A 19,958-nucleotide genomic window follows, 5' to 3' on the forward strand; every position below is an offset into this window, starting at 1 on the left:
ATGCGCCCATTCTTGAGATCTGTAGGTCAACGAATTAAAGAACTGGATTCCTCTTGACAAAAAACACCTTGTATGTCGAGCATTTACTGTAAGGTGAAAACGAGGCGCGGATGGCTGCCAAGGCCGATGGGCACGGGTGGGTCATCCCACCAACTCCCGCATCGGAAATGCGGCAGCTATGGCTTCCACCTAGTTCGTCCAAATTTGGGTGGAATGGAGGCCAAGAACTTGGTTGCTGACATCGCTTGAGCTCGACGTCAGTGCTTACATTGCAATCCAAGAACAATCGGGATGCGGGGAAACATGCATCGACCGTTCAGACCGGTGCCAGGTCACAATCGTGTCGTTCTGAGTCCAAATCGCGCAACATACGAAGCCTCTGTGCGTTAATCACATCATGCAGGAAGCTGGAAGTGGAGAAAGAATAGCAGACCGTCAATGTTGGGAATGTCTCAAACGACGCCTGGTGTGCGATCGTACCCTGCCGCTATGCAAGAAGTGTCCCAAGGCTGGCAAGGAGTGTCCCGGATATAACGAACAAAAGCCATTGCAGTGGTTAGAGCCGGGCAAAGTGTCTCTACGGCCGAGGAAGAGGAACAGTCCACCAAAGAAGTTCATCTTCCGACCAAGGACCTCCGGAACGAGCGCGGCAATCGTCGCGAGCGTGCCAGTCGCTGCTCCTTGTGAGCCTAGCGAGCCTGGTCTAGCGGAGTCAATCTCGCAAGAACCGTGCCTGACCCTCGCATACCCGCTTTTCGAAAGATCTTCGATCACTTCAGAGGCTATCGAAATATACGAGAGTCATCTCGCAAGCTTGTTGGTGCAAGAAGACAGAGCAGCATGGTGGCATGATCTTGATGTTGAGAAGCGGGTGAAGCACATCACACTGATGGCTACCGAGGCTGCAGCTGCGTCTGGAGTGGGCGAACGTATCATGCGGATCGGCAACCAAGATCAGATCAAGGAAGTTGTAGAAAGGGGCCAGTACTGGGAAGCTGCGGCATTGTTGCAGTCTAATCGGGATCCTCTCGCTAAGATACAACGACTGCTTCGAGTCATGCAGGCGAACAAACTACCTTCGTATGACTTCTTGTCGGATGAAACATGCGAGGTAGTGCATGCTGTCAACTATTGTACGTGTACCCACGCAGACAGTATGTTCATACTTAACTCGCTAGTTAACACCAGGATATACCCATATATCAAGGAAACTGACGCCTTGGCACCCAACCCAGCGATAATCCGCTTTCCCGTATGGGCATTGCACGTCTTGCCCCCTGCGGTGCACTATACCACTGTCTGCTTAAGTATAAATCATTATATGCACTCGTTACCCCCGGGATCGAGTGGTATGGTGATTGGAGAAAAGCGACTGAAGATTTACAACTACCGGGGCCTTGCCATCCGTGCCCTTAATGAGAGCATAGCGCGTAAGGAGACTCGCAGCAGCGATCTCACTATTACTAGCATACTCATGTTTATGGCTATGGAGGTAATGAGTAGACTCTGACGGTACGGAAGATATAAACGTGCTAACTGCCACACTCAGGTACACGACTCCAAAGATGGAGACTGGAGGTCTCATGCGGACGGTATGAAGCAATTGATAGATATACGTGGTGGTTTTCAATCTCTCCTACGAGCAGCACCTCATCTGACCTCAGCGCTAGTGGTATTTGTGATGTCAGCATGGCCCAGCCTTCGTGAGAGTTGTGGCTGATGGCCTGCAGCATTGTAACCTTTTCAAACACTCTTGGTCCGGTATCACGTCAACTCAATATCACGGAGCCGCTTGAGCAGCACATCAAGGAAGTGGAGAAGGTGTATAGCCTTGTCTTTCCTTACACATTGTGTCCGGTAACGCTGTTCATCGACATCATTCGCATTAATCGACTACGTCAGGAAGTCGCCCTCTCGTCCTTTGCAGACCAGTACCAGCATAGCTTGAATGCACAAAATATCCTCGCTCGTATCGAGGGTTTTATCCCCGGAGATTGGGCGCAAGCCGGTGAGAATCAAGATGACTGGCAGCTGATTGGTTCAATCTATCAATCTGCCACAGCACTTTACTGCATCATGTCACTGCAGGCTCTTGTGGCTCTTCCCGCTAGCACTGAAATGAACAGCACGCGAACTGACCACGCGAAGCATCTATTGGAAAATATGAAGGCTGCCCTACATCTGAAACAGCTGAAGAAAATTGCGATGTTTCCGTTATGTGTACTTGGAGTGGAAGCGGGGTATCACGACCAACAACGTACTCGACTGTGGATTGAACGACAACTAGAAGGACACGCTCGACTTCTTGGTACTAGCAGCCCTTTGAAAGCGCGGGCGGTACTCAGGCGGTACTGGCGGTGGAAGAGGCCTGGCTGGAATGAGTGTTTCGACGAACCGTATGTGCTCCTTATATCTTTTTCCAGATTGGAGAACTAATCATGTCTATAGATTTACGATCCTTGTGCCAGCAGGTGCTTGCTAGCTGTTTTGCCGATAGGATCCATATATGCAGACTTTTTCTAAGCAACAGCGAAGAGCCAGTTGACTATACTGTTTCTACCAGAAAAGCATCAGTATACATAACGCACGCTACTCTGAATCTCTCAACCTCATTATTTCCAACACCCTTGTCGGCAACAGACTTATGCATATTATTACGTTGATATGTAGATTCTGGCACTCATTGCGATTGTTCTGAATAGGCGGACATCATAGTAAGCTGGAGAATCTAAAGAATTCGTGTATGCACGCCTTGAGTGGTAGGTCCAACGATGAAAGAGCCTCACTGTTGTATGATCAGTTGTCCGTGATATTGGCACAGTGTGAGCCTTTCGATTTTCGTTTGCTTATGCAATGTTTCTCTGAGCAAGAAACCCGCAAGTGCTTTGCATCACCGAGAGGCCGAAGGAAAGGCACGCTTACTCGTTCTGGCAGCAAGCCCGTAAGGCAAACTGACCTGCACGACAAAAGCAATAATCACTTGTCGCATCTGATCATCCGACGCGATCTCTTCCGTGATTCGTGGTTGTGAGTCTTGGCCCTGTTGGTTTCCTAAAATGGTTAAAATTAATGACGGGCACTCTCAATAGATGCGCTATGTTATTCGAAGACGTTAGGGGCTCAGCTTGGCCATTTGACTGCCTGCTCCAGTGTAGCGTGATACAGTGGTACCCCAACCGCACACACCAATCACAACGGTCACATCTGCGATTCACTTTTGTTCATACTACATAACGCCGACTATGATCAGACGCTGACGTCAGATCTTGTGACGACAATCTTGTGGGTGTATGTTCCCTGTATCTTTGTAGAATATGTCTGGCGGTCGCGGAATCTTGGATTCGGCACGGACCGGTAGTGTGGAAACTTAAGGCCCTCTTTCCGTAATGCAGCTGCAAGGCTTAATACTCCTAGCAAGGATATTTTACTGGTAGTGACAAGTACCTCTCGGAGAGCTATATATATATGACAAGATGGAAACCCGATCTAAGAATCAACAATTCAGCAGCCAACACTTAAGACTATTGCAGAACAAGAGACAAGAACAATTTGAGAAAGCATGATGATTTTTCCACGAAGAATTATTGTCCTTACGTTTTACACGTCACTGACTATCGGAGCAACGGCACAGTACGCATCACCTCAACATATCAGGAGCTCTGGTGATCCTCAGACAGTCGCTATCAACTGGACAGATGCATCCAACGATTTGGGCAGACCTGGTTCTTACGGAACGCTGGCTGTTCCCCTCGACTACAATTCGCCACAATCGGAGAACAACACGCTCATTCTCGATATCTTGAAAGTTGATGCGACGAAAGAGCCTAGGTTAGGGAGCGTCTTGACGAACTGGGGAGGGCCCGGGTTGGATGCGATGTCTTGGCTGTCTTCCCAGGCTCGTTACGTCCTCGCGTAAGTCTTCCCTTACGGTGTATACATCCCAGAGTTATGCTAAAGAGGAATCTGCTAACGATATCATGTACGTAGTATGACGGGCGGACAGTATGACATCATTGGTCCTGACCCGCGAGGCACAGGAAAGACGTTGTCCGTCGACTGCTACAAAGATTCGGAGGAACGAACGCGTGCCTGGTTACTAACACCCGCGAGTACTAATTCATCTGACGCAGCATTGGGTGCTGCTTGGTCGTACAACGAACAGTTCGCACAACATTGCTTCCAGAACGAAAGGGTGGCTGGATCTGTGATGAGCACAGCGTTCGTTGCCAGAGACTTTATGAAGATAGTCGATGCCCTTACTTTAGAAGGCGAAGACGGGCTGCTGCGGTACTGGGGTAAGATGCAGGGATTTTCCAACTGTAGAGCTACCACGTACTGACTTTCCAATCTTAGGGATATCATACGGCACATATCTCGGGCAGATTCTCGCTGCTATGTTCCCAGACAAGGTCGAAAGAATGATGCTTGACGGAGTTCTCAACCCGCTCGAATATCAGCAAGGATGGTTCGTGTATTTCTACCGATGAAGGTGGCACAAACTGACCAGAGACTAGGGAGACGGGCCCATCTGTCTCAGCATCAGTAAGCTTAAAAGAATTCACAAAGCAGTGCATCGATGCTGGGCCCGTCTGTGCCCTATTCCGCCCCAATATCTCCGCGAATGCATTATACAAACGAATTCAGGATCTAAAAGAGAGTGCTAAACACGTCCCGATCGTCATGGGTCCTAACATCACGACCGATATTGTCACCTACGACGAAATCGCAGAGGCCAGTGATACAGCGCTTCGTTCTGGTCTAGCTTTCGGGCCTTACTTGGCTGGCTATCTCAACAGTATCATGATCCGCGATACTTCCGAATATAACCACACCCAGTATGTGGCGAACCGATCAATGATTGTGCGGGACAATACGTTCAATGCAGACAGTACGCAACTCATTCGTTGCTCTGACGCCATGCTACGTGCTGAAGAGCTCGCCGATATCGAGCACCACGTCCAAAATCTAACGGACTTGGGTGATTGGAACAGTGATTACATCATAAGCTCGTACATGCTATGTTCACAGTGGAAGATCCAGGCAAAAGAACGCTACGAGGGTGATTTTAGAGCGAAAACGAGAAATCCCGTACTACTCATCGGTTCGCCATATGACGGTCGCACTCCAATCTCTGGGGCGTTTGCAGCGAACAAGACTCTTGAAGGAAGTGTGGTACTACAACACAACGGTCTGGGGGTAAGTCGGTCCACTTTTCTCACTCCGTTGCATGAGTGAAGAATCCCCAAGTGAGACGTTCGCTAACGAGACTGATAGCATACTGTCATGTATAGCCCGGGGATCTGCGCGATCGCTGCTAGCGCTGATCATTTCGTAAATGGAACTATGCCCAAAGAAGGTACTGTCTGTGAGCAAGACTTCACATCCTTCTCTGGAAAAGGCATGTCTGATACTCTCGACTTACTCGGAGAGTTTTGATTCATGCATGCGTCGAGGCTGGAGCTGTGTAGATACAACTTTGGAAGGATAAGTACTGGGAAAACTGCAAATAGTGATAACACTTAGTTGGGTTCATCCGAAGCCTGATTACCTGTTGTAATGCTGAATCTCATCAACGTGGATACTGTGTCGACGTCTACTGCGGCCAAGAAAACAATTACTCGAAGCATCAACGATACATCAGAGTAGAGGTGAGAGGCCAAAGGATACGGAGCATACCGAAAGACTGTCATGTCTGGAGATAGCGTGGGGAGAAAAACAAAAGCGCAAAGCGTAATCCAAAAAGCGTTTGTAATCTACCCCGCACCACGCCTCATGTGCTTATCATGGGCCTGCCTTACTTGAACCTAGGCAAAAGCATGACAATTGTAAACCAAGTCTTCCCTCCCTCTTCAAGTCTATGCTAGTTTGTAGCGAAACAACCTGTATACCTAGTATGGAGGACATCGAAACAGAGATCATAAACACGACAGAGCGAATCGGTGATTTAGTCGATTGGCTCGTCTTCCGCCATGATAGGCTTCAATACTCGCCAACCATGTACATAGATCTCGAAGGCGTTAACCTCTGCCGTGAGGGCTCCATTTCCATCCTCACCCTTCTAATCGATACCGGCATTCCGACCGGGCGCGTCTACCTGATCGATGTGCATACACTAGGCGCACAAGCGTTCAACACTGCTGGTGCCAAACGGACGCTAAAGGGGACGACGCTAAAGGATATCCTCCAAGATGAAAGGATTCCAAAGGTCTTCTTTGACGTTCGCAACGATTCAGATGCGCTATTTGCGCATTTCGGCGTGGCGTTGCAGGGGGTCGAGGACGTCCAGCTTATGGAGAGTGCGACAAGGAAGACCACGGCATCTCGGAAGTTCTTAAACGGCCTGACCAAATGTGTTGAGAACAACTTGCCCATGCCCACTTTTGGCAGCGGACTAGTCAGTTGGAAGCTAGCTAAGGAGAAAGGCGAGCGATTGCTCAAGGCCGAATATGGCGGCTCGTATGACGTGTTCAACCAGCGACCGATTCCAGAGGATATATCATCTTACTGTGTCGGTGATGTCCAGTACCTCCCTGAGTTACGGGATAGGCTTTACAAGTCGAGGGCCTATCGGTGGCAAGACCTAGTCGGTGAAGAAACCAAAAAGCGCGTTGTGACGTCTCAGAGATCGGACTACCAGCCCCACGGCCCCGATAAGGTGATGGCTCCATGGAGCAAAGGACAGAACATGGTTTTGGATCAGTGGAATAATGTGCCTCCTCGAAATTACTTCGCCGAGTACTTCGCCAAGTCCGGCGACTCAGATGATTGGGATGGCGGTCCGACCAACTGTAGGGACATCATCGACGATTACGACCTTTACTATTCAGACTAAGCCTCGTAAGATAATATATCTGCATTAGATTCGTTACGTAGATACTCTTCAACGGTGTGTTAGCCTGTGTGTTTATGCTCGGTCTACGAAGAAGCTTGGTCTAATGAGTTGTGCTCGCTAGGTACTGCCTACGTAGAACCGACCCTAAAGACATGCGTGGTAGTGTATGCTACAATCATAAACGAAAAACCACTGTGTATACTTTTACAGTACATCATGGTGATGGGTATAACCCATGAAGAACAGCTTTTCATAACGCGATAATTCTTCCAGGTTTCTACTAGAGGATCTCGCGGTCGAGAAACCTATATCATCAGCCAGGTACTCTACCTCGAATTTGCCTCGAAGTCATCACGCTGAGAGCGAAAGGATTCAAAGAAGCAGTTAAATGGTTGTGGTTTTATCCCCTCATCCACCCCACTCTCCTCGTCGACCAGTATCAACACCGACAAGGGTATCGGTGCTTCCGTTCCAACTCTGCCCAATGAAAGTCCATGTTGCCCACGAATCTCAAGCATGAACGTGGCCCATCTCATATGCGCCGAAACATGCATATTTGAAACGAGCAAGTGGGCAGCCTCATCCGAAGAGGCGCCTGCGCATCGCCACATCATTCATCGATTTATGCATGCTCGATAATGCTGAACAAAGCTGATGGATGCCGGCAGAGCGGAGTGGCAGTGCGAAAGGTTAGCGCACAAGCTCGCAAGTTGAAGCTCCTCCACAAACTACTCCGAGTGCTAAGGGGCGATCATGTCCTCTTTACCCTGCCCAACAGCTCGCATATCCATGGCCAGGCCTAGAAGCCAAAAATAAAATCAAGCCGCCAGAGCTGCCCAGCGCCAGCGCGCGAGAGAGCCGCGTACCCGGCGTTAAAACGGCGCGTCGAGGCAGCCAATCAGAGCACGTACCTGAGACGCCATGACGACTCGCCAGCCGAGACCCTTGCCGATTTCCCTTGCGGTCCAGTCGACCTGACAGGGATCAGCGGCCCTTTTTCCTTTCCACTGCGCTATCCTCTTCCACGTCGAGGGACGCGACGACAACTCGTATCTCTCACTGCTGTTGCTGTTACTTGTCTGCTTTGTACACTCGTTCTCTTTAGCGCATATACCCACCCACGTTTTCTTTGTTTGCTGAGACCGCAAGAGGGGAATTGAATACGACCAACAGCCAACTTTCCGATAGAGAGATACTGTGAGAGCAGCATCGCCGCAGGAAGACATGCGCTGAGCTGTCTGACCCAAGATCGACCCTCGATACGAACGGCCGTCAACGTGCACACATAACACGTGCTACACCCACGGCATTCACAACGCTCATTACACACTACAACCACATTCGCTGCGCACGTTACACGACCTCCACTGTGCCCGCCACACTCACCATGGCATCCCCACTACCGAATACGCTGCTCCGGCGGGACCTGAGCATAGAGCAAAAGTTTGAGCAATTAATGTCGGACAATCCATTGGGCGCCTCGGTACGTCCAAAACCCGGTCAATTGCATACACCTCTGACAAGGCCAGGTATCCCAAGATTCAGTCCTTATCGCTATCGGCACATCCTTTGGCATCACCGCCGCCATCTTCGTACTTTTCCTCCTACTACGCCCTTTTAATACCATTGTTTACGCGCCCCGTCTCCGACATACCGACGAGAAACACCGACCGCCGCCGCTGGACAAGTCACTGTTTGCGTGGTATCACCCCGTGTTCAAGACAAACGAACCCGAGTATGTCGAGAAGATTGGGCTCGATGCGACCATCTTCCTACGCTTTGCGCGCATGTGCAGGAACATGTTCGTTGTACTGGCCATTGTCGCCTGTGCCATCATAGTCCCCGTCAACGTAATAAAGTCGGTCGAGTTCCAGAAGAACTTTGACGGAGACATGTCGAGCAAGGCCATTTTCCTGATGACGCCCAGGGATTTGTTCGGTCAGGTCTTCTGGGCTTTCGTCGTCTTGGCATACGTTATCGACATCATTGTGTGCGGCTTCTTGTGGTGGATGTACCGTGCTGTACATCGGCTGAGACGCCAGTACCTGGAGCACCCGGACTACCAAAACAGTCTGTATGCACGCACGCTGATGATCACGGACGTTGGCCGCAGCTTTCGTAGCGACCAAGGTATCGTAGAGATCACGGATAGCTTGAAGACTACGCCCGAGGTGCCCCGCGCGTCCGTTGGACGCAATGTGAAGGATATCCCAGACCTGATCGAGGCGCACGAAGAAGCGGTCATTGAGCTGGAGAAGATTTTGGCCAAGTACCTGAAGAACCCGAATAAGCTCCCCACCGAACGCCCACTCTGCACCCCCTCGAAGAAAGACCCAGAGTACACCGATCGAACGCAAAAGGTAGACGCAATCGAATACCTAACAGCACGCATCCAGCGCCTGGAAATCCAGATCAAAGAAGTCCGCGAAACAATCGACAAGCGCGATGCTCTGTCGTATGGATTCGCCAGCTACGAGACCATCGACTCCGCACACATGGTCGCCTTCGCAGCCCGCAGCAAACACGTCAAGGGCACCACTGTGCGCCTTGCTCCCAAGCCCAAGGATATCATCTGGAAGAACCTGACCCTGGATCCTAAAACGCGCCGCTGGAGGCGTATCGTAAACAACTTCTGGATCACGCTGCTTACACTGCTATACTTCATTCCCAACGCCCTCATCGCTGTTTTCCTCTCCAAGCTCAGCAATCTCGGTTTCGTATGGCCAGAATTCCAGGTCGAACTAGGCAAACACTCTGATTTCTGGGCCGTGGTACAGGGTCTCGCTGCGCCTGCTCTAACGTCGCTGTTCTACTACTTCCTGCCCATTATCTTCCGGCGCTTGAGTATCAAAGCAGGTGATTTGACAAAGACGAGTCGGGAACGTCACGTGACGGCGCAATTGTACGCCTTCTTCGTCTTCAACAATCTCTTCGTCTTCTCGCTCTTCAGCGCCGTGTTCGGCATGGTCGTCATGATTGTCAATCTCGCGGCTGAGCAGCACGTCCCGTTTATGGATATCCTGCGTCAGATTGCTTTCTTCGACACGACTATGCGCACGCTGTGTGAAGTTAGTCCGTTCTGGGTTACATGGCTTGTGCAGCGCAATCTGGGTGCTGCGATTGATCTCGCGCAAGCTGTGAATCTCGCCTGGGGCAGTTTTTCGCGCAAGTTTTTGAATCCGACGCCCAGGGAACTTATCTCGAGGACTGCGCCGCCGCCGTTTGATTATGCGAGTTATTATAATTACTTTTTGTTTTACTCGACGGTGGCGTTGTGTTTTGCGCCTTTGCAACCCATCACCCTCGTTATCGTTGCCATTTACTTTACGTTGGATAGTTGGATGAAGAAGTATCTCTTGATGTAAGTCCTCCTCTCAGCATTTGAACATGAAAACGCAGTGTGTTGACTAACGTGGGATAGGTACGTCTTCTGCACGAAGAATGAATCCGGCGGCGCATTCTGGCGCGTTCTCTTCAACCGCATGCTTGTCGGTACTTTTCTGTCAAACTGCATCGTCGCCCTCCTCGTCGTCGCCCGCGGCTACGAACACAAATGGAAGATGCTGGCTGCCATGGCCCCGTTGCCCCTTGGTCTCATCGCCTTCAAATTCTACTGCAAGAACACGTTTGACCACTCGCTCAAATACTACACCCAAGGCACTAGAGCAAAGGGCACCGAAGCCCCGACCCCCATCGACAAGGAGTCTCGCCGCAGAGACCGTGTCGCGGTGCGCTTTGGGCACCCCGCGCTGTACCAGAAGTTGACTGTGCCAATGGTGCATGAGAAGAGTAAGCACCTCCTTGCGGAAATCTACCGTGGGCGTCTCGACGGCGATATCGGCGACAGTGCGGCTTTCAGCGACATTTACATGAAGCGTATGAGCAAAGAGCATCCTGGGAAGATGGCGACATCAACAACTGCCGCCGCTAGTGCGCCTGCGCCGTTTGAGTTTGTGTCCGAGTCGAATATGGATTTTGAGAATTACAAAAATAGGCCCGAGTTTAGCGATGAACATGGTGGCGAGGGTTCGGTCTACGGCGGCAGCACAGTTGGTGGCGGAGGAGGAAGACCTGATAGCCCTGCTGGTAGTAGCCATTGGGGACGCGGTAGCGAGAGAGGGCGTCCTTCCAGTCAGGACTCACAGCGCACTTTTAATAATAACGGAGAGGACAACCCTGGTGTCTTGTATCCCCAGGGGTATCACCAGACGCCTAGTGCACTGAGGGAGTACAGTCCCAGTCCTAGTCTTGATCTGAGGGGCGTGGATTCTAGAGACGCGAGTCCTTATTATGAGATGGGCGCGGGCAATCATTCTGACCAAGGGAGGTTGGTGTCGGGGGCGGCGCCCATGGGAAGTAGTGGTGGTGCTGGAGGGAATAGGGGGCAGGAGCAGTATACGCCGTATAGTCCTAGTAGGGATGGGGCGAGGGATTACTTCGCGCGGTGAAGGGAAGGAAAAAGCGGAGGGTGACACACGCATATTGAGACGAATTTCCTTTTTTGGGTACAAAGATGTTATAGAATCTTAGGCTGACATCGGCTCTGCGAGGAAAGGCCTTGCGGAAGCGAAAGTGGCATTTAGATGGGGAGTATTGTATAGATGCCAGAATCAGAAACTGGTTTCCACACTTTTTTCCCCACGATGTTTGTTGTTGTCCTATTTTCTCTAGATTGCTTTCGTGTGTAATATGTTATTTGTACCGAAAGTCACCACCACTGCCTACTTTTGACAGTTTCCAAGTAGTTCTTGGGTGACAGAAGGCGAAGCCATCATCATCAACTAATACAAGCACCTCCAAGGCATTCAAATAACACCAACAATCTCATCGGTAATGAAGTAAATTACACGACATCTGGTGTTCAAGCGCCACGACGTCTGCAACCGGACGTCTTCTCCCACCCCACTAGCTCCTCTTGGCGAGACAAGGGTCTCTCCGCGCATCGCGAATTTCCACTTCGACCATCGTCACCAACATCGCAACCACCAAAGCCGCCATTGCGCCTCACAGAAACCCCCCGCAACCATGAATCTCTCGATATTCCGACCCGTCTTCCGGCCCTACAAAGCAACACCGCCATCGCAGTCAACCAACATCTGGCAACGGACCGCACAACAAACATGTCGGCAACCGCCCAAGCCGCAACGAGCAACCTTTTCCACAACACCGTGCCTGCAGAAGAGGAGTAAAAAAGGGCCCGGAAACGATCCCAGGATAAGTACGTCCCCCACGCCTACCTCTACCCGTCGCGGAACAATCACCCTCCCCTCTTTCGCGCAAACACCCCAGCCCTAGAACACCAAGTTGAAAGCAACAAAAGAAGAAGAAGAAGAAGAAGCTAACACATCTCCCCTCCCCCACAGCAAACATCCGCTACCACCTCTCCCACCCCCTCACCCCCCGCCCCCTACACTTCTCCCGCAACCGCTCCCTCCGCCACTGGACCATCCACCGCGCCTGGCTCCTCTTCCTACGCAAGCGCCGCTGGGCCGAAGAACGCGAGCTAGAGCGCCAATACATGGCCATGCGGTCCGCGTGCGAGCACCTCCGCCTCATGGATAACAACGGTAACCTCGTGCAACAGGACGAGGCGGGCGGACAGGGCGCCGATCCGAGTCGTCTAGGTAGTAAAGGAAGAGAGGTGGGACGATTGTATCGTAGTGCGATGCTTAAGAGGGGGGTGTGGGGGAGTGTGCCGGTTGAGTATGGGAGGGTGCAGACGGATTTCCCGCCGAGGGAGGGGTGGAATCATGCGTGGGTTAGGAATCAGTAGGAATAGTAGAGAAATGCTGTCATTGCATTGTTTGTTGTTGTGCTGGTTTCATGGGCTATGAAGGTTTTCGAGGGGGACGTGTTTTTTTTTTGGGGGAGGAAATGTGTAAATATATATCGTACAGCCTCCACCACTCCGGGAATCTGCAGTTACAAGGCACAACATGGTATCACCACATTATCCACACGTCCAGGCGGCAAACATATCAAATAACGGTACATTGATGAGCGGGAGACAAGTTCAATGGCTTAGCTGTCGATTGTCGCTAAACAGACTACTACATGTCGCTATTCTAGAGCAGCGCGTTTCTAGACGCATACAGCGAAAACCCCTTGGAATGTACAACTTTGTAAGGTGAGGGAAGGAGTGGATGATGATGGCGGATCTTCTCGTCAAATCATTAGCCAACATCGCAGATATAGTAGGACTCGCAAATCTTGTTCTTTCTCCATCGCATATCATCTTCCGGCCAGGCATAGAGAAAGGTAGAAAGAAAGGAAGAGAGAGAGCAGTCTTGAGCTTCCTCATTCTGAGCCCCCAATTTCGTCGCCCCAAATGCTACACACAACAAGCCAGCATAGCTTTCCTTCTCTCCAACTTGAAAGGTTACAATGCAGCTACGCTCAAAAAGATGTAAAAAACATAAAAACGAACAAAAAAACAGAAAAGAATTGAAGTTAAACCCCAAGATATATCGCCAACTCCATGTTGTTTACTCCGCCCAATGCAGTGATGTGTGATGGAAGAAGAAGAAGCAGAAGCAGAAGAAGATCAGGATGCGGAAGCAAAGAGAGACAGAGAGCGAGAGAGAAAAAGAGGCCAAGAGAGGAGAAACACCATCTCGTGTTTTCCCATGGCCCCCCAAAGTCCCAAACCCTCTCAAAGAACAACACACCCACACCCCGGATTCTCCTTCTTATCCACACTCAACAGCGCGGCCCTAGTCGCCGCCTCAAAGACATCATCAACACCATCACCCGTCAGACTACTGCACTCGAGATACTTTCTCGCCCCAATCATCTCCTTCATATCCGTGCCCTGTTTTGTCGTCGTGAACCTCAGACTCTTCTTCCTCATCTCCTCTTGGGCCAACGGATCGTCTCTGAGATCCTTCTTGAGAGCGACGAGGATAATGGGCACCGTGGGACAGCGTTCGCGCGCCTCTTCCGCCCACTTGTGCTTGACGTTATCGAGGGAGTCGGGCGAGTCGACGCTGAAGCCGATGAGGATGACGTGCGCTTTGGAGTAGGCGAGGGGGCGCAGGCGCTCGTAGTCTTCTTGGCCGGCGGTATCCCAGAGGGCGAGCTGCACAGATTTGCCGTCTACTCGACAGTCGGTGACGTAGTTTTCAAAGACGGTTGGGACGTAGCGCTGTCCAAGTTAGAAAAGGAAGATACTTTGCAAAGGCCAGTCACGTGTTTGGGAACCTTACAGTTGGAAAGTAACCGAGAGTGAAGACACTCAGAAGACTCGTCTTTCCGCAGGCGCCGTCGCCGATGATGACGAGCTTCCTAGAGGCACAGGATCAGCATGTTGTATGGGTGTGGCATAATGTATGAGCGTCATGGTGTGACAGTGTCGGCGTGAGCGAATGACCGAAAGTAGATAGAGAAAGTTCGCATGTACTGAATAGCCAGAAGGAGAAAGAATTGAGCGCGAGTCGATAAAAAGTGGACATGGGGAGCCTGTAGGGTGGCCTATTTTTAGTCGGACGTGTCGTCGGACCGGGTGCGCCAATGCAAGCTATGGCGCAAAAGCCGGGGTGCCTCAGCTCGCATGTTGATGCAGTCGGAATATTCTCCTGCGACGTACATGCAAAGTCTGAAGGGGGGAGATGCTCAGAGGATGCAGAAGTCATGTCGTCGAAAGAGACTCGGACGGGATGAAATAGAGTTGGGGAAAAAGCAAAGGGCGCACTTGGGAAAACGGTGGTGAAAGATCGACATGATAAAGTGAAGTGTGACCAGGGTCCAAAAAGTGAAGATCAAACGTACCTGCGCATTACGGGCTCGCCATTCTGCTGCTGTTGTGCCATTATGGGGGTGAAATACCGCAGTTAGCGGGGGGTTGTTGGGAGATGTTGGGCGTGTTGTTGGGCCGGCTTGCGTGTCGAGGATGGATGGTGCGTGTCGAGGATGCGGTGGTGCGCGGGTGGGCAGGATACAGCCAAGTAGCCTTGTCCGCGCGAGGGAGCGAGGGATCGAGGGGAGCGAGTGTGATGTCGGCGGAGCGCGTGTCCCGGAGCGAGTGGTGAAGGCGTCGAATGCGTCGAGTGATGCGTCGACGGGTGTGGATGCGACGGGTATCGAGTCGACGGGCGTCAAAAAACGTCAATGGTTTGGCCGGGGGCAGGCGCAGGATGAAGCGACAGACTAGCGACGGGCAGTGTGTCGAGGGAGAGTGTGGTGAGAGTGTGGTGAGAGGGTGGTGAGTGGGTGAGTGGTGTGGTGATATGCCTCTGCGACAATGGGGATGGGTGTGATGGAGAGGTGACGGGGGGCGTTTTAATAATGAAGCTTGGGGACGATCACGGCGGAGACATGCACGAGCTAAAGCTACAGACGGCTGGACTGGGGACGGGGTGCACTGGCGTCGGTGGTGGTGCGGTGTGGGAGTGGGTGTTGAGATACGAATGGGAATCTGAGCACCTGCACAGCCTCTCTCTCCCAGCTTCCCTTGGTTCCAGAAGGCTGCCGGGGTGCCAAGACGTGGCACTTGCGGCAGGTGCGAATCGCAACGTCGGTACCACAATGGGCCGTCGACCATCAACAAGAGGCTACGACATCTCGGCATGACCTAAGCAAGACGCCGCCCGAGCACACGAGCCAGACACACCAGCGAAGAGACACTGCGCCCGACACTCGATTTCTCTCCCCATACTCGAATCGCATACCCTGCTGTGCGTGGCCGGCCCCTCCTCCACCTCTGACCTCTCCTCTCACTTTTGCTGCCCCGGGTGGCTGCACGCTAGTCTGCCCGCGCCATATCGGAGCTGTCACCCACGACATAGCGAGCCCGCCCTCTAACACGTCTTCCAGCTGCCACTCCATCCCCATACATGGCCCAGGGCACCCGAGGGCCGACCCCGGCTACTATGCCGCCCAACGGCACCGCGACCCACGATCCCACCCCGACCGCCGTAAACCGCAAGAAGCAGAAGCGACGGGAGAAGGAGGCCGCCAAGAGAGCCGCACAGGAACCGCCTGCGCCTGCGCCCGCGCCTGTGAGAAACGGTGCTCCTCCTCCTCCCCCTCCCCCAGGCCAGCAGTACGCGGACCCCGAGCTGGACGAGGCGGCCTACGACGAGGGGGAGTACTACTCGGACGAGGAGTATGAGCACGCGTACGGCGCAAATGGCGACTACCAGCAAGCCTACAGCCACGTGCCAATGCGAGGGAGCACAAACAAAAAGTCCAGGCGGAAGAAGAAGGCGCCCTCCGCTCCTCCTCCGCTCGACTACACCCAGCACGTCGCGTCACGCCTCAGCCCCGCACCCGGACACTCCATGTCGCCCGCCCACTCTGTCGCGCGATCCGGCTCCAGACAGGACCGTATATGGAACACCACCATGCAGGACGAGAGGGATCGCATACGCGAGTTCTGGCTGTCCCTCGGCGAGGACGAGCGCAAGTCGCTTGTCAAGATTGAAAAGGAGGCGGTTCTGCGCAAGATGAAGGAGCAGCAGAAGCACTCGTGCAGCTGCACCGTGTGCGGCCGGAAGCGCACAGCCATCGAGGAGGAGCTGGAGGTTCTATATGATGCCTATTATGAAGAACTCGAGCAGTACGCGCACCACCAGCAAGACATCGGTAGTTTCATGCCCGAGGCTAATTATGGTTATGCGTCCAGTGCTCCTCATCACCCACGCCCTATGCTCAACTCCCACCCCCATCCACCCCCCGGCACCTACGACGACGACGACGAAGAAGAAGAAGAAGAGTACGACTCGGGCGAGGAAGACGACGAAGATTCCGAATACGACAGCGAGATCTCGTCGGAAGGCGACTACAGCTCCGGCGAGCCAAGTCTACCGCCGCCCGAGCCCTCAGACTTCCTCCAGTTTGGCAGCAGTCTGCAGGTCAAAGGTATGCATTTTCCTATACCCGTGCTGGGAGCATGCTGATTCATCCTTTTAGGTGGCATACTTACGGTTGCTGACGATTTGCTCAAGAACGACGGGAAGAAGTTCATCGAGATGATGGAGCAGCTCGCCGAGCGTAGAATGCAAAGAGAGGAAGATGCTCAAGTTCAGGCTCATCCAGGTGCGCAGCATCGATCGTATACCGGTCACAGTCACAACGCTCCGCCGCCCGACGAAGACGATTACGACGACGAGGGCGAGGATGAGGACGAGTACGATGACGACGACTACGAGGAGGATGAAGAGGATGAGGAAGTGCGTATCTTGAGTTGGCGTGTCTGTCTGCAACTAACCCTGCCAGGGCGCCATGACTGAGGAGCAACGGATGGAGGAGGGCCGCCGAATGTTTCAGATCTTCGCAGCGCGAATGTTTGAGCAAAGGGTACTCCAAGCGTATCGAGAAAAGGTAGCCGCAGAGAGGCAGCAGAAGTTGCTCGAAGAACTAGCAGAAGAGGATGTGCGAAAAGACGCGAAAGAGGCCAAGAAAGCAAAAGAAGCCCAGAAGCGAAAAGAGAAGAAGGACAAGCAGAGGCAGTTGAAGGCGGAGCAGGAAGCGAAGAAGGAAGCCGAACGAGCAGCCAAAGAGGCCGAGGCCAAGGCTGCAGAAGAGAAACGACTCGAGGAGCAACGGAAGAAGCGAGAAGAGCAGCGGAAGAAGAAAGAGGCTGAGCGCAAAGCCCAAGAGGAAGAGAAGCAACGCAAAGAAGCCGAGCGTCTGAAACGACAGCAGGAAGAACGCGAGCGACAGCAGGAAGCTGAGAGGAAAGCACGAGAACAGAAAGCGCTCGAGAAAAAGGCCAAAGACGAGGCTAAACGAAAGGAACGTGAAGAGCGAGAAGCGAAAGAGAAAGAGGCAAAAGAGAAGAAGGCACTAGAGGACAAAGAGCGCAAGGAACGCGACTCAAAACTAAAGGTCGACAAGAACCGTACGGCCAAGGAAGACCAAGCCGCCGCCGCTGCTGCTCACAATGCTATAGCTGGTGCGGCGAAAAAGTCGTCACAGCCAGCAGTCGCGGTGCCTCCCCAGTTGCTGAAGCAGAACTCGTCTGCTGGAATGCCTTCGCCACTTGTTACACCAGCTGTACCAAAGGCTCCAACACCTAACCGACCACGACAGACATCGCACCAAACCTCTCACAGTTCATCCCCCAAGACTCCCCACGCGACTCTGGGGGTGAGCAAGTCAACATCTCCGAATTCTCAGATGCCGAATCAGTCAATACCAAGGTCCATTTTGACCAAAGCACCAATCCCACAGCAAGGTCTATCCAATCCGCATGGCCAGCCAGCTTCTCCGATGCCTCCCATGGGACCACCACCGGGGATGCAAGGACCACCAGGACTCGGGATGGGTAACATGCCACCGGGTCTGAATGGCTTCCCTGGTCACACCTCAATGATGCCCGGGATGATGGGCCCCCGTCCAAATATGCCCTTCTACCCCCAGCCTGCGCCCCAGAGCTTCCGTGGTTTCCCACCACCAGGAATGCACACATCAGGCGCCCTCCCGATCGGTCGTGGCGGTTTTCCAATGGAGGGACCACCAGGTTTTCCCGCACCCCCTGGTTTTACCGCCCCAATGCCCACCGCGTTTCCAATGGGTATGCCGACGCATTCAAGACAAGGAAGCGGATCGTTTGAGAGACTTTCAAACGAAAGCCCTATTACGGGGCCGTCAGCACAGCCCATTCAACGACCTACGCCCATCAAGCGTCCAAGTAGTGTAAAGGAAGACGGTCAACAAAACGGGAGCGATGTAGATGAACTTGCGAACCACCTCGGCAGTAAAGCACTACTGGATGACGACGACGATATACCTGAGTTACCCGAGAATCGACGGCCGAGCATGCAACAACATGGCTCCGTGAGAGCGCCATCATTTGGGTTTGCGGATATTCCCGGAAGCCAATATGGGTCGTTTGGTGCACCAGGCGTTGGTGGGGGTAGTATCTGGGGTACACCTCCCTTGGGAGGTTTCCACCCAGGTCCTGCTGGTGGTGGCAATTGGGGCAACTCACCCACATCCAACATATTCAACTCGCCATTTTCTCTGAATGGAGGCAACGCAAGGGGAACGGAGCGCAACGCGAATGAACACCGCATAGTCTGGCTCCGCCGCACAATCTGCGCTGCATGCAAAACCCTCGGCCCGCGTGCCGCTGACGCAGAAGGCTATGTCGATGCAAGCGAAGTGCACAGACAAGTCGAAGCGTCAAGAGGGGCCATGGACCCTGCTGCTGTGTCTATGGAGGAGATGAAGGAAGCTTGCGACATCCTTGACGTCACGCATACTAATGGTGGTGGCACTCTGGATTACAAGGAGGCAGACAATGGGAGGGTGGAGAAGATTAGGTTCAGCGAGAGTGCGCCTGCAACTGCGATGCCTTCTAGTTTGGGCGAAATTGGTAGCCCCGTTCCTGGCCATAGCGTCCTTGCGGGTGGGTTTGGTGGCAGGTTTCCTGGGCTTGGGCCTCAGGGCTTCTGATTTGGGAGCGTAAGGGGAAGGCAGAGTGGAAAGAGAGAGAGAGTAAGGGGAGAGGGGGGGTTCTAGTGGACGTCTTAGTTGCTTGAGACTGTATCCCTTTTGTGCCTCTGACCTTTTTGACTGTTTCCGTTTCTTGTATTGGAAACTGTTTGAACCTCTGAAATTCTGGTGGCGCTACCTTTTTTATTACCTGTCAGGCAGGTTTTCTAGTCACGTTCTGATTGACTAGGGCTCTTTTCAAGTAGTCTGGTTCTTCCCTTGTCTCATTTCGCAAGTGGAGGTAATTGAGTCGGTTCGAGTGTGTCAAGATATGTTGCCCATTCTGCTTGCAACTGGTGATGTGATATTATGCTCAACAGTAGCAGTAAATCTGGCAACCATTTCATATGCCTCTGCTGGTGACGGCTGTGGTACTAGCTGACATCTTCTAGGATTTGACTAGAGCGAAATTATGGTGCATGATACCATTGCTTCACTCAAAAAGCGATGGCTGAGTAGAAGAATGTGATCGAATTCTAGGTTATTCTACGTTGACGGGTAGCGTCGGACAAAGCTCCGGACTCCACCTCAAATCACCGGAAACGTGTTGCTTGTCGCACGTTGCAACGACATGGTAAGAGGAGCGGTCAAGCTCTCCGCTTGGTACCAGTGACACAAAACCCCGCAATTGCGACATGGCCACGGCACGCCAAAAAAGAAATTCGGCGAAAGCGACAATCATCTTGCT

The 19,958-nt window shown here is 52.5% G+C and overlaps 7 protein-coding genes across 7 annotated transcripts; 6 read left to right on the plus strand and 1 right to left on the minus strand.

Annotated features, from left to right (window-relative positions):
- The first annotated feature begins 134 nt into the window (after positions 1-134).
- CC77DRAFT_390393 (hypothetical protein) lies at positions 135-2,613 on the plus strand. Its single transcript, XM_018531492.1, has 5 exons — positions 135-1,133; positions 1,179-1,492; positions 1,550-1,683; positions 1,731-2,396; positions 2,449-2,613. Exons 1-5 carry the CDS (start codon positions 398-400, stop codon positions 2,480-2,482), a joined length of 1,884 nt encoding a protein of 627 aa, XP_018381596.1. The 5' UTR covers positions 135-397; the 3' UTR covers positions 2,483-2,613.
- A 949-nt stretch (positions 2,614-3,562) lies between these two features.
- CC77DRAFT_1065208 (hypothetical protein) lies at positions 3,563-5,436 on the plus strand (the record flags this gene model as incomplete). Its single annotated transcript, XM_018528795.1, has 5 exons — positions 3,563-3,912; positions 3,988-4,295; positions 4,354-4,465; positions 4,515-5,196; positions 5,275-5,436. 5 exons carry the CDS (start codon positions 3,563-3,565, stop codon positions 5,434-5,436), a joined length of 1,614 nt encoding a protein of 537 aa, XP_018381597.1.
- A 331-nt stretch (positions 5,437-5,767) lies between these two features.
- Positions 5,768-7,018, plus strand: CC77DRAFT_1024078 (hypothetical protein). Its single transcript, XM_018525800.1, has one exon. The coding sequence runs from the start codon at positions 5,894-5,896 to the stop codon at positions 6,830-6,832; it is 939 nt and encodes a 312-aa protein (XP_018381598.1). The 5' UTR covers positions 5,768-5,893; the 3' UTR covers positions 6,833-7,018.
- Positions 7,019-7,834: 816 nt separating this feature from the next.
- On the plus strand, positions 7,835-11,440 carry CC77DRAFT_1043434 (DUF221-domain-containing protein). The gene is made up of 3 exons (XM_018527314.1): positions 7,835-8,315; positions 8,362-10,193; positions 10,254-11,440. Exons 1-3 carry the CDS (start codon positions 8,220-8,222, stop codon positions 11,278-11,280), a joined length of 2,955 nt encoding a protein of 984 aa, XP_018381599.1. The 5' UTR covers positions 7,835-8,219; the 3' UTR covers positions 11,281-11,440.
- Positions 11,441-11,715: 275 nt separating this feature from the next.
- CC77DRAFT_390491 (hypothetical protein) lies at positions 11,716-12,687 on the plus strand. The gene is made up of 2 exons (XM_018531493.1): positions 11,716-12,050; positions 12,196-12,687. Exons 1-2 carry the CDS (start codon positions 11,858-11,860, stop codon positions 12,603-12,605), a joined length of 603 nt encoding a protein of 200 aa, XP_018381600.1. The 5' UTR covers positions 11,716-11,857; the 3' UTR covers positions 12,606-12,687.
- Positions 12,688-13,484: 797 nt separating this feature from the next.
- CC77DRAFT_944970 (GTP-binding protein rho2 precursor) lies at positions 13,485-14,640 on the minus strand (the record flags this gene model as incomplete). The annotated part of the gene is made up of 3 exons (XM_018534997.1): positions 13,485-13,976; positions 14,038-14,116; positions 14,600-14,640. The coding sequence occupies 3 exons, from the start codon at positions 14,638-14,640 to the stop codon at positions 13,485-13,487; spliced, it is 612 nt and encodes a 203-aa protein (XP_018381601.1).
- A 724-nt stretch (positions 14,641-15,364) lies between these two features.
- On the plus strand, positions 15,365-19,538 carry CC77DRAFT_1024082 (hypothetical protein). The gene is made up of 4 exons (XM_018525801.1): positions 15,365-16,388; positions 16,455-16,690; positions 16,742-17,001; positions 17,048-19,538. Exons 1-4 carry the CDS (start codon positions 15,664-15,666, stop codon positions 19,229-19,231), a joined length of 3,405 nt encoding a protein of 1,134 aa, XP_018381602.1. The 5' UTR covers positions 15,365-15,663; the 3' UTR covers positions 19,232-19,538.
- The last annotated feature ends 420 nt before the right edge of the window (positions 19,539-19,958 follow it).

This window comes from Alternaria alternata (genome assembly GCF_001642055.1).
Source record: "Alternaria alternata strain SRC1lrK2f unplaced genomic scaffold CC77scaffold_22, whole genome shotgun sequence".
Taxonomy (NCBI): Eukaryota; Fungi; Ascomycota; class Dothideomycetes; order Pleosporales; family Pleosporaceae; genus Alternaria; species Alternaria alternata.